The sequence below is a fragment of the Gopherus flavomarginatus genome, chromosome 1 (assembly GCF_025201925.1).
Source record: "Gopherus flavomarginatus isolate rGopFla2 chromosome 1, rGopFla2.mat.asm, whole genome shotgun sequence".
Taxonomy (NCBI): Eukaryota; Metazoa; Chordata; order Testudines; family Testudinidae; genus Gopherus; species Gopherus flavomarginatus.
The window spans coordinates 232,329,800-232,343,587 of NC_066617.1; the positions used below are offsets into that span (position 1 = coordinate 232,329,800).

At 40.5% G+C, this 13,788-nt stretch overlaps 1 protein-coding gene across 7 annotated transcripts in view; it reads right to left on the minus strand.

Annotated features, from left to right (window-relative positions):
- The window catches only part of GLRA2 (glycine receptor alpha 2), a 166,529-nt gene that overhangs the window by 40,202 nt on the left and 112,539 nt on the right, over positions 1-13,788 (minus strand). For all 7 annotated transcript variants that reach the window (XM_050964230.1, XM_050964221.1, XM_050964210.1 and 4 more), the window contains one exon: positions 2,463-2,612. In XM_050964230.1, the coding sequence (XP_050820187.1) occupies positions 2,463-2,612 (150 nt within the window). The remainder of the gene's footprint in view (positions 1-2,462; positions 2,613-13,788) is intronic.

The following is a 13,788-nucleotide window of genomic DNA, read 5'->3' on the forward strand; positions in this document are numbered from 1 at the left end:
CTTGAGTTTGAATTGTAAATCTGATTCACTTTCCTATATGTTGACGACTCTTTACTTTGCAAACCATTCATGTGCCGCACTGACTGGACACTTTTATTCCCCACAGTCAGAGTCTGTGCCAGTCCCCAGATTGTCAGAACAGATAGCAGCCGTGAGATTGGAAATAGCACAATAGTGAGAAAGAAAGAAAGAAAGGCAGGCACAGTGAGAGAAAGACCACCATGCAAAACCACATAGATCAGTTCAAAAGGAAATACATCGAGAAAGTCAAACAAACAAATAACAGTGGAAATAATAAAATAAAAAGGATGTCTTAGAAATTTTATTCCTCATTGTGAAACACTAGCATCAGGGTTCCTAGGAAAGTCAAGCAAAATCAACCCAAATGGATAACTGCCCTTGTCTCATTTGACATTATTTTATTACAAAAAAAAATCCTGTATCTTTCACATTTGATTTATTTACAAGAATCAAATTAGCAAAGAGTAAAGACAGGTCTTCACAGCAAGTGATCCTAGACCATAAAAACATAAGTCTGGTCATACTGGCTCAGACCAAAGGTCCATCTAGCCCAGTATCCTGTCTTCTGACAGTGGTCAATGCCAGGTGCTTCAAAGGGAATGAACAGAACAGGTAATCATCAAGTGATCTATCCCCTGTTGCCCATTCCTAGTTTCTGGCAAACAGAGGCTGGGACACCATCCCTGCCCATCCTTGCTAATAGCAGTTGAAACTCCATGAACATATCATCTTCTTTTTTGAACCCTCTTATAGTCTTGGCCTTCACAACATCCTCGGCAAGGAGTTCCACAGGTTGGCTGTTTATTGTGTGAAGAAAGAAGAGCAGCACAACTACTGTATTACTATTGCTAGTGCTATTAAATACACACACTTTTAGGCCTATGTAGTTATAGTACTGTCGCTTGCTAATTTTAACCTGTTAACAACTCATTCCCCTCCAGAGAAGTCAGTATTTCTCAAACTGGAATTACAATACAAATAAAACAGCTTCAGCTGCCACCACATTACTCTTGGAAATAAACTCCTCCAGTGGCAGCAATTCTGGCATACATGCCTGCAGATTTGGAAATGTATCTTACACATACCTATTGGGGTAACTGAATCTTAATGGGAATCTCTATTCACCTGACAATAACAGCAGATCAGAGGACAAGACTGGATTCCTTCCAAGACCATCCCTTAAGTAACACAGTGACACCTTAACTACAGATCATTTGTTAAACAAAACTGTCCAAACACAAATGTTTCTGTGCCATTGTTGTCAGGCCCTTTCCTGCCTGATACATTTATACAACCTACTATAAACTCAAACACAGGGTTAAACTTGAATGTTCCCACTGTGATGACTAAGGGTACGTCTAAAGTGCAGCTGGGAGTGTGCTGAAGCTAGAGCACTAAATATAGCAGTGTAGCCAGGGTAGCATGGATGGATGCTCAGGCTAGTCAGGCAGGGTGGACTTGCACTCAGGCAGCTACCCTGCTATTTTTAGTGCACAAGCTCCAGCAGAGCTAGTGTGAGTTTGTCTACCCAAGCCAGGAAGCATGCTTCCAGCTGCACAGGAGACAGCTTTAGATATAAATAAAGAAGCTGGATAATGCAAAGTTCTTATAATTGTGGGAATGAGCTCTGCTGTCCTAAAATTGAATGTAATGCCTATTTCCAAGTATTTCAGTCTCTTATATTACAATAAAACTTCCGGAAACAGAAATATCTTTCCTGAATAAATAGGAAATGCTCAGAGATTGGTATTCAGGATAAAACAAGTTTCTGATCTAAGTTTCAGGTTAATGTTGTGGGATGACTTGATCCTTTGGTTTGTTTTTTGTTTGTTTGTGTTTTTAAGCAATTTCAGGTCTGTATAGGTCAACAAATTGCAAAGTAGTAGAATCTGGACAAGAAAGCTTAATCCCTGGTCCTGATCTCCCTCTTACCAGTTTCACACATAACTCCACTGAATTCAGTGAAATCATTCCTCATTCAAACCAGTACAACTGAAGCAGAAGAGTGACCTTTCCTACACTAGATTTCTTTTTTAAGCTAGTAGCAGTACAGTGGAGCATTAGACAAGTCTCAGGAAGGTTCTGGCCTCAGCAAGTACAGAAGGCACATAGGTAAAACAAAACAAAAAATGCTGCCCTGTTTACAATAGCACTCCCAGTTTCCTGCCTACCAATGAAGTTGCATCATGGTAGTGCAAAAATTGAAGATTAAAAATATCTACAGCCTAATATATCTGTCATTTAACACATGAAGTCACAATTGCCTCAGGAAGTCAGGTTGGAGAATGAGACACACAGGAGCAATGACCAGTCCACTGACGCCTATTTGTAAGGATAATGAACTGCAGATGGAACCTGTTGCAAATTTTCAACTCCTTTTATCAAGGAGTAATCAGTCACTGGAAAGTAAGCTTTAGAATGTGAGTTTAAAGTAGCAGTACCTTGTTTTGTCTCTTTTGTCTTCTTCTAAGCCTCAGAAACTCCTTGTGCTGCCTTGAAACAAAGTTGACTGCTGCATATTCCAGTAATGCAGCAAACACAAAGAGAAGGCATACAGCCATCCAGATGTCAATAGCTTTTACATAGGAGACCTAAAAGAGAATAGAAACAGAATGACTGATAAGACTCACATATGGAATCACAGTTCTTCTTAAATAGGAGATTATTATTACAGAAAACATCTACAACTACAAACACAAACAAACAGGCTTCAACATAGCATGAGTTCCAGCTTTGTCTCCACACTGTATCTAGAACACTGTAAAGCACACTGACATATCTAGCGGCTGAACAATATACTGCAAAGTGAACATCTGCACTCAGGAAGTACTCACAGTTGTCTGAATGACAGAACAGGTAAGGACACATCATATCTGTCTAACTCTTCAGTACTTTTAGTAGACGCGTTGGCTAATTCTCTAGAGTGGGCCCCTTTGCACATATTATCAAAGCTACTTTGTTTCTTTGCTGTTGGTCGCCTTTTCACACTTCTAACAGGGCATGCCAATTTCATTTGTTTTTGCATATGAACAGCTTCAGCCTTATGGGTCTGACTGAAAACCCATAGTGGTCTATGGGAGCATTTCCATTAATATCAGTGTGCTAAGGATGGCCCTATGCATGGAGGGCTTAGAAGACCCTATGTGCAGAGGAATTAAATATTTAAAGAATTGTAGAAAGGATATAGGGCTTTGTCCTGGGCAGTATGCAGAGAATTTCAGAGATTCTGAGCATTGCTACTTAGCATTCATTGGAGGCTCACCTGCTGCCCAGTGCGTATGAGCCTAGTCATGCCCGCCGCCCGCAGTGTAGAGTGGCCAAACTGGATATGTCAGTAGGGTGAGATATGGTGGGGTTAGTAGCCTGGTATAAAGTTAGTAAACCAGGCATTTAAATTAGAGGCAAAGTACATGCATTTGAAATTGCAGGCCACACCCTTGTAGGAATGTTCAGCAGCAGTATTGAGGCATTCTGCAAAGTATAGTGCAAACCCCTCCATATTCCAGGTAACCTGGAAAGCATGGGCCACAGGCTGACATATATTAATTATCAAGCCACTATAATTTCTTCAGAAACGTAGTTGTAATTGGCATTGTGATTGTTTGTTACCATCTTTAAAGGTGCAGCTTGTTTTCATGTACAAATACCTTAGTAATCATATTAGGAACGCACAAACACCTGGAATGTGCTGCCAGAGACATTGCATTGTGGGACATGAAGCCCCAAGGATCAGCATTTCCGATTGAGCAAATCCTGTGCTCATGTGCATAAGGCACTGAGGGCAACATAATAAAAGAACTCCTGAGTTGGCCTTCCTGCCACTTATGTAGTGCTGCTATAAATTGCATCCACACAGTTGCTGAGCTAGATGGATTATTTTAATTCCATCTTGCTCAGCTAGAATCACGCGAGTAGCAACAGCAGCATACTTGATAGCTGCCTAACTTGCATTACCCTCTATTGACTCATCTGGCTAGGATGATTTAGTTGAGGTCAGTCCTGCTTTGACCAGGGGGTTGGACTAGATGACCTCCTGAGGTCCCTTCCAACCCTAATTCTTCTATGATTCTATAAAAACAAGGAGTCCAGTGGCACCTTAAAGACTAACAGATTTATTTGGGTATAAGCTTTCAGTGTATTTTTTACCCATGAAAGCTTATGCCAAAATAAATCTGTTGGTCTTTAAGGTGCCGCGTGACTCCTCGTTGTTTTTGTGGATACAGACTAACATGGCTACCACTCTAATGTATAATTCTATGACTCCCATGCCACTGCATTACACAGTGCTCAATGAGAAAAAGAAAGCAATCACAATGTAATGCTAGGTTAAAAAAAGGCAAAATTCCTACAAGAGGGTAACATCAGTCCCTTCATTTCCAAAGTATTATGCATCATTTTGCCTATGTAATCCTAGTAAAGTGACTGATGTAGTTAAAAACTCCATGTAATGCTTTGAAATCAATCTTTGTGCCTTTTTCCAAGTTCCCCAATAGATGGAACAGTCTCTGGCCCTTTCCCTCTGCTGGTTCAAATCCTTCTAAAAGACTCACTTCTTCTCCAGACCCATACAAACTAATTCATGGCAGTCACATTGTGGTGAAAAAAAAAAAGTAATGGAAGAGGTCCTATAGGCTTCCTCCACTACAAGTCTATTTTCTCTTATTTCAATTCTGCCCTATTCCTCACCAAACAGCACTATTTCTCCAGCCTCCTTGATTTCCATACCCACAAGCCCAGCAGTTTATTTGCCACAGTCTGCATATGTGGTGGGATTGTTCCCTACTTGTGCTATTATCCGTCTACAGTGAGCTAATACCCCAAGGTAATTCCTGGACACAAAACACACAGTGGTTACCTTTGAAAACGTTGCACTTTTGCCCTTGAGATCTAGTTCAATTTACCTCAGTATTTTCAGTATTTCCTGTAATTCCTTATATAGGAAACACTGCAAATTCTGAGGAAATATTTTCTCTCTGTCTAGTGTAATTGAAAGGTTTGGCTTTTTTGAAGAGTGACCTCCAGAAAACCTTTAAAAAGTCCTAGCACATTGGCTCACCCTACTCTAGAGTATTTTTAGAATTTGATGTTTGGAACCATCACCTTGTTCAGTTTTATCACATTCAGAAAGTCCATTAAGCATTTCTTGTATTTTTCTTTCTTTAACTCACTCAATTGCCATGTACCTTATGTTGCAGAGCTTCCCTTCTAGTGGCTTTCTTAGAGAGTTAATGGCTCCCTACCAATCACACCATAAATGATATAAATTATTCAGATGCTCTGTAAATGTTTTAGGATGACTTAATGAGGAAAGTTTTTCAGAATGAGGCCTGTCTGCACCAAGAACTTGGCATGATAAGGCTGAACATAATAAATATGACAGAGCAATTCCTCTTCCTTTTTAGCATTTACACCTTTGTTATCTTCTCTTAGTTGATATTGGGCCAACTATACTAATTTCTGCTCTGACTCATACTTCTGCAAACCCACTGACTTCCTTGTAGTTCCCTAAATTGTAAGTCAGCACAGAATTTGGCCCTTTAAAAATGTTTCCTCAAATTAATCCCCCAACTTCTTAATCATTTTAATTTTAATTCACTGAATTTTCTCCATCTTATATCTTGCTAAATGTATCCAAGTGCCATAAACTGAATGCAGAATTCTTCTTGGTTGAATGTGGGAGAAAGGATGGTCTTGGATCTTGTGGTTAAGGCATTGTTCTATAATTCACTGACTTGTCATTCATGGATCAGTCGAGATAAGAGTACAATTTCTGGCTCAGGACAGATTTCCTGTGTGACTTTGGGCAAATCATTTATTCTCCCTGACTCAGTTCAGTAGGTGGTAAACTGGGAATTAAAGATACTTCCTTTTCTCCCAGGTGAGATGTGAGGGTAACTGCATTAATGATGGTAAGTGCTTAGATGCTGTAGTGATGAGAACCATATAAATACCTGCGTTGTTAGACAGAATTGCATCAAAAACATACTCTCGGATTTGTGATATGAAGTACAAAATCATGTTAGGCCTTGTTTTTGCAGCATTTCGCACTGCATTCCGAGATTTTTAGAAAACTGAATTTTCATCCAGTGGGAAATTTTGACACTTTGAAATTAGTTTCTGGTCCAAATTGGAAAATGTCATGGAATGAAAAATTCTAAAAAGTTTCAAGTTGGAAAGGTGTCACTTTTGATCATAACTAAACAAAAATAGTTAAGTCAATTAACATTTTAGTATAAAATGGTAACATTTTATGTCATTTCTTTTTAAGTTTTAAAAACCTAAATGACATTTTGTGTGACAACAAAATAAAAATTGTTGTTTTGTTTCAAAACATCAATTTGAAATGAAAATTTACATTTCTTTCCACAACAAATAAACAATTTCCACTGGAACTGACAATTTGCTTAATTCTTTGGTTTCAATGAAACCATGTTTTCCTCACAGAAAAACTTTATGAATGAAAAATTTCAGTCAGCTGTGTTTGCAAGCTGTCATAGGGTGACTGACTCCTTTAAAAGGAAGCAGGGTTCAGTTTACCTGTGATTTATAAACTGCCTCCCAGTTGGGGTTACAAGAAGGCAACAAGACCTTATAATGGGAGAACAAGGAGATGGACAGGATAGAGTTGCCTCACAATAGACTGAGTGAGATAGACAGAGGAGGCCAGGTGAGAGCTGCCTGAGGAGGAAAGGAAAGACCCAGAAGCTGAGAGGAGAGCTGTTAGGAAGAACAAAAGGTTGATTTGGAGGAGTGGCCAGGCTGGGAAGCCCTGCTGAGTTACAGGAGAGCTTGTGAAGAGACCCTGAAAAACAAGGGGAAGAACCAGCCTGGGTAGGAGAAGCTGAGCCCAACTCAGGAGGGTTGATGCTGGAAGGATAGGACTCACAGGCAGGAAGCAGGCCTGGATGGAGGGCTACACCAAACTGAGCCCAGATCAAGAGTTGATCCAGGGGGGATGTTCCCTGGGCAGGGACAGAATTCACACGATTCACAGGTAGGGCTGCCTGGCTGAGTGAGTGGATGTCTCAGTCATGGGATACCTGACTTGGGGCTACCTACCATCCAAGAGTTGCAGGAAAGAAGAGCTCTCAGTTGGATGTCCTGGAAAGCGTAGCCCTGGAACAAAGGCAGAAAGTGTCTAGGAACAGACTCATGGGAGCGTGAGCTGGAAATTATGTCCTGGGAGAGGGCATGGAAAATGGCTGTGATTGCACCAGTTGTAGTTTCGGGATTGGAAGACTGATTTTATCATGAGGGTTCTGTGGATGATTGTACATTTTTGGCTTTACTATTTTCCAAATGTCTCCCGCATAGTAACTATACTTATTTTGGGCCTAATGTATTAACTTGCATTTTCCCAATCTGAATCTTATTTTGTTAATTCAAGTCCATGTTCCTAACCTCCCTGATATATTGTGCTAGTCTCTTTCTTTGCAATACTTCCTAGATTATCATCATTTGTACCCTCTAATTTCAAAAGCCAGATTCTCTGGGTGATAGCCAGCATAAAATGAAACATAACTGAAGAGAATAAGGCTGTACCTACTTATGCCAGTACTAAACTCTGACATCAAGTATATACTGGATTTGCCTTAGTAAATACATTAGCCTAGACCACTCCCTCCAATATTAAAATTCATAGGATGGAACTCTGTGAGGAAATCTCCATGAAGATCACTTGCAGAGTTCTGTTCCTTTGGGCGTGCTGGGACCTACCCCCAAACCTGGCTGATCCTGCAGGATGATGGAAGGATAGGGCCATCCATGGTGTAGATCCTGTACCTCCACACCAACTCTAGCCCTCAGAAGCCCCCTCTCACTCCAGCAGTGCAGCTGCACTGCAGCTGTGCTCCCAGAGTCCTCCTGGGCATGCTACTGCTGGAGTATGATAGTTGCAATTTTTAACTTTAAAATTCTTGCAAATCAGTGTAGTATGCACAGCAGAGATAGCTACAGCACTCAAGAACTGCCTAAACTTAAGGACTTAAACTGATTTTCAGAAGTGCCAAAGACCCTCACTCTCAATAAAGTCAACACTTATTTAGATACTCACATATGAAAATGTAGGCCCTAAATTTTAAGTTCCTAGGTAGACATGGACACGGGTAGAATGACCACTGATGAAAACAACTCTGTAAGATGAAATAGAAGATACAACACAATGGTATGCTTCAGGAAACAAAGACTGCTAATAAGATTTTGAAACAAAAACACAATTGTTAAAAATCATACACAGAGCAACATGCTGACACTAACTTCCACTGCAAAAACATATTAATTTGAGAGGTACAATTTGACCAAGATCAAGGCAAATATTTATCTTGAGAGATAATATACTTAAACATTTTTAAGATTCACTGAAATAAGAAGTCAGTGCATGCATTGTTATATACATTCTGAATGGCTGCATCAGAAATATCAGTAAATTTCTTTGCCGTGGTCACTAATTTCTGAAGTTTAAATTTTTTCAAAATGGATATTAACTGAAGTCCAGAAATTCTTTATTTTTCTCTGAAGAACCAAGCAGAATATGTGCATTTACTTTTTCTATCTGATTAATTCATCTGAGGTGAGTAATAATCTTCATTCAACTCAGCTGCTGCCAGCTAGGATGCTGTCATTATATTTGCTACCTGGTTGGATAGCATTGCTCCAGATCTTAGTATTCTTTGACCTTTGAATAGAATGACCTCGTGCATGGCTGTTTTCAAATAATGAGAAGTCAGAATAAATGAACCCCATTCTTCCATGTAAGCCAAATAATAACCACAAAATTGACAACTGACAACGTAGCTGTTGTGACTGATACCAGGTGTGTGTACGTATATACGTATTTATTGTTTTTTCTACTGGATAGCACAAAAATAGTGCTATTGTTCAGGTAACTACAGTACATTCAAATACACATTTACCATACTGTAATTTCTATGGTAGTCACAACTAAGCGAACCATTAAAAGTGATCCAGTTCACTGAACCAAAAAACAAGAACCTAAAATTAGAAAAAGTATGCCAAGGGCAATACGCTTTTTAACTCTTGATCTCTTCTGTTTGTGATTAGACAAAAGAGTCATGTATTTCCTCCCTCTCATTCTGCTCCTCCTCTTCCCTAAATTGTAGACTTCCTCCAAGGCATAATTTGGAGATAAAAGGCATTTGCTTATTTTTGTGACTGTCAGTCTCTCCCTATTAGTAATGGATAACTTAAACAAATCTTTTGGTTAGTGACAATTGCCCTACCAACACTAACAACAATATCACATTAAACAATTGAGCATGGGGAAATCAGATGCCCCATTACATTATGCTCACTCTTGTCCACACATACTGTTTTCCTAATCTGCTACTTGAACACACACTTGTGGTTTTGGAAGGGTTAAGCATTATCATTCTTAGATGTAAGCCTGTCTGATTCTTTTAGAATTATATTCTGAACTGCTACTTTCACCAGGTCAAAGCATGTAAGCCAGGCAAGTATGTTCTTTGTGAGTAGTTTAAGAATTTTTAGAAAATGATCATGTGACAAAAAGTATCTGAATGTGCATCCTATCAAATTATCCTCTTCCTATATTTGGAAAAAAAAGACTGACAAACAGGATATTATGAGTGGCTTGCATTACCACACAATTGAAATAACTGGCCAATGGTCTGCATCCTGCGTTGCATACCTCTGAGATCAAAGCAGACCCAAACAACCCAAAGCAGATCTGAGACCATGAACGACCAACCAACATGATATTTTTCCTGTTCACATTATGCTGGATTGAATGACTTAATCAATTCGTTTTTCAATTTCAGAGCAGTATTTTTAATCAAGATCTAATTGTCCTGGATGGTCTGAGATGTCTGACTCAGAAGCTTGTTTCTTTTCTGTTTTTTAATTAAAGTTAATTATGATCCAGCTGTATTTATAAACCTAAAGAGAATAAATTCAGCCTTTGGAAGGAAGAAGCAGAAAACCAATTGACTGGGAGTATATTCTCCTCTCAGTGTGCATGTGTAACTCCCAGAAGTGCTAATGACCACTATGCACTTGCAGCCAAGGTAGAACAGAATAGATTGCACCACACTTTATATTCATTTTCTCTAATGATGCTGATTGACCAGAATCACTTTCTGAAACACTGATGCTAACACAGCTGTTGTGCTGTTAGGGGTATAAAGTAGTCTGTTGAATTACAGTTCAGATTGGCAGGGATTTGGATGTTTGGAAGCAGAGCCAAGTGATAGGGCTTTGTCTGCAAGTGGCAAACTTTCGGTAAAACTCCATTCTCACCTCTACTTTCTGATCTGTACTATAATATTTTCATCTGAACTCTATGTTCTCATTTTTACTCTTATTACCAAGAGCTTTGTCTGCTTGAAACTGTGCTACCTCAAAGTAAGGCTCAGGGAAGGAATCCTCAGCAGCAACCGATGTTGCAGGGCCAGGTATCTAGTATAGGTGACCTGACCATGATAATTGCTGAGGCTGATGAGAGGCGTGCGCAGGCTCCTCCTCCATGAAGGATGTTTGGTGTCTGTTGTGCAGAGGCCCATTAACTATGCATTCATTTGTAGGGAATAAATCTACTTTCTCCCTTCCACATTCCAGCGTAATAAATAAGTCACTTTTTGTGGCATAAGGATCCCTTGGCTGGGTTCTTGGTAGTTCCCCTCCCGATCCCACTGCATGACAGAAATGCATGATTTAACAGAGAGGCCTGTGCTTCAAGATTTGATCCTTTGTTCCTAACCCACTGGCTGCTGTTAAACATACCAGGTGTGTGATAATATTCTGTATTTCCTGCAGCCAAAGTTCCAGCTTAGAAAGTTTCTTCCCTCTGGATTGGAAGAGCCCATATCTGAATATCACCATGCTGTAAAAGTGTCTGCAGGGGCTCCTCTCCACAGAGGGAGACAGTCCAAAAGTACAGCTATAAAAACAACGAGGAGTCTGGTGACATCTTAAAAACTAACAGATTTATTTGGGCATAAGCTTTTGTGGGTAAGAAACCCACTTCTTCAGATGCATCAAAACTACAGCTGTATGCTTATGAACAGGATTTTGCAGTTCCCTCAATGGAGAGTTGTCTTAGAAACTGTAGGACCACAGCATTGTAACCAGAGCTGGGGGAAATGGTTTGCATGGGAATCTAACCACACATGATCAAGACATGTTTAAGTCTGCTGAACCCGAACAAGGAAAGCTTAAGCTTACTTGATGTTTGCCCTACAACTTCATTATATTGCAGCACAAAATCTCAGAGCAAATAAGGCTGGAGAGAAGCCACCCACTCTCTGCATTCCCCTGTTTGATGAAGAGTGTATTCCACTGCCAGGGAAAAGATAGCGTTCAGTCTCAGGCTCACTGAACTCTGCAGTACACACAAAACCCCTCCAGGTTCCCTTACCTCTACTTGTAAAGTGGCAGACCTGTGCTGTTACATCTAACATATTGGGTTGTCAATGCAGGTTGGCCAGTGCTGTGCCACTTGCTGAGCGTACATACCATCTCACAGAGCACAAAGTCATGATGTCCTGTGGTAGATCCCCAGCTACTCACGTATTACATATGGAGTTAGTAGGTGTTTCATTGCTTCTCCTCTCTATGCTCTCTGGGCTACTGTTTTATTAAGATGACACTAACCTGGGAGGAGTGGGTAGATACGCTGAAGGGTAGGGATAGGATGCAGAGGGACCTAGACAAATTAGAGGGTTGGGCCAAAAGAAATCTGATGAGGTTCAGTAAGGACGAGTGCAGAGTCCTGCACTTAGGACAGAAGGGGTTACAGTGGACGAGAAGCTGGATATGAGTCAACAGTGTGCCTTTGTTGCTAAGAAGGCTAACGGCATTTTGGGCTGTATAAGATGGGGCATTGCCAGCAGAATGAGGGACATGATCATTCCCCTCTATTTGACATTGGTGAGGCCTCCTCTGGAGTACTGTGTCCAGTTTTGGGCCCCACACTACAAGAAGGATGTGGAAAAATTGGAAAGAGTCCAGCGGAGGGCAACAAAAATGATTAGGGGGCTGGAGCATATGACTTATGAGGAGAGGCTGAGGGAACTGGGATTTTTTAGTCTGCAGAAGAGAAGAATCAGGGGAGATTTGATAGCTGCTTTCAATTACCTGAAAAGGGGTTCCAAAGAGGATGGATCTAGACTGTTCTCAGTGGTAGGAGATGACAGAACAAGAAGTAATGGTCTCAAGTTGCAGTGTGGAAGGTTTAGGTTGGATATTAGGAAAAACTTTTTCACTAGGAGGGTGAAGCACTGGAATGGGTTACCTAGAGAGTTGGTAGAATTTCCTTCCTTAGAGATTTTGAAGGTCAGGCTTGACAAAGCCCTGGCTGAGATGATTTAGTTGGGGATTGGTCCTTCTTTGAGCAGGGGGTTGGACTAGATGACCTCCTGATGTCCCTTCCAACCCTGATATTCTAGGATTCTAAGCAAGAAGAAAGACATTTTGCTCATCAAGACTATGATTCACTATTGCCCTGCAGTGCCAGCATAAAAGGCAACCAAATATCATTGGCACAAGAGATCCTCCAAGGATGTCACAGAGTCAGCTTTGTGCCTCGCTCCCCACAGTAGGCCCAAGGGACAAGTCAGAGCTGGCATGGACTAGTGTGTGTGTGTGGGGATGAGGGGGGAGGTATGTCGAGTGCATAAGGGGGATGGGCCAAGGCATTCTTATGTCCAGGTAATTCTGCAATGGCTCATAGGGGCTATTGCAGTCAAAGTGTAACTCAGTAGAAAGTCAGGGCCAACCTAATCTGTGCCAGGTTAGAAAATGGCTTTGGTTGCCTCCCTTTTGCCTCCCTTTTGCCTGCTCAGGGATCTGTGAAGGCCTGAAGCTTTACCAGAAATGTAATGAGTCACTTTAACTCTCAACACTTTAAAGAAGCTCAGAAAACACACTGCACAGGATTTTAAATCATGTACCTCGGGTTTTGAAATCACAACTCTTTCCTGACATTTTAAAACACTCATATTTGTTTACTAGAAAATTCTATTCACCAGACATGCTAATTTTGGTACAGAAGATGACAAATGTTAATTGTGAGCAGGTGTCATGCCCACCCTACTTTCGGGGCATTGGTTTTATTGGTAAATCAAACAACAACAGCAGGACCTCACCCTGAGTTTTCCCAGCAACATCAGTTGGCCCTGTGGTTTCCTGCAGCACCAATCTCTTTCTGCCTTTAGTTCCTTCTGACCAGAGAAAAGGTTCACACCCACCTCTCTGGTAGCCAGCTGAAATTTATAAGCCGCATCTTCCATAATAAATCATCAGAGTTAGCAGCAACATGCAGGGTACTAATTCCTGTATGGACCAAAAGAAGAGTCTTGTATCTCTATGCAGAATTGTAGAACATACCACCCTGATAAGAATATGTTTTTTATAATGTATATATTAAGGATAAGTATGTCTGAAAAATTGTTGTTTAAAAATAATGACCCTGCTCGCAGTTTGAAGAGAGGAGTGACACATGGCTAGAAGAGAAAAACTTCAAAGCTATATGCAAAAGATATTTTTATGGCCGATAAGTTATTAATAGATGTCAGGAATTTCAGTAACACTTCCACTATCATTCTTTATTAGCGTTGCAGTGAAGTGTTTGCCTTGTTGGTGAACCCTTAAATGCTTCTCACATAAGCTGACATTTGCTCACCTGCCATTATGAGTCTACAATGCTTGTGATGAAAAACAAACAAATTAAAAATCAGGCCACCAAGCCAGAAGAAGATCCAGAGAAATAAAAACTCTTGCATGAAAGATCAC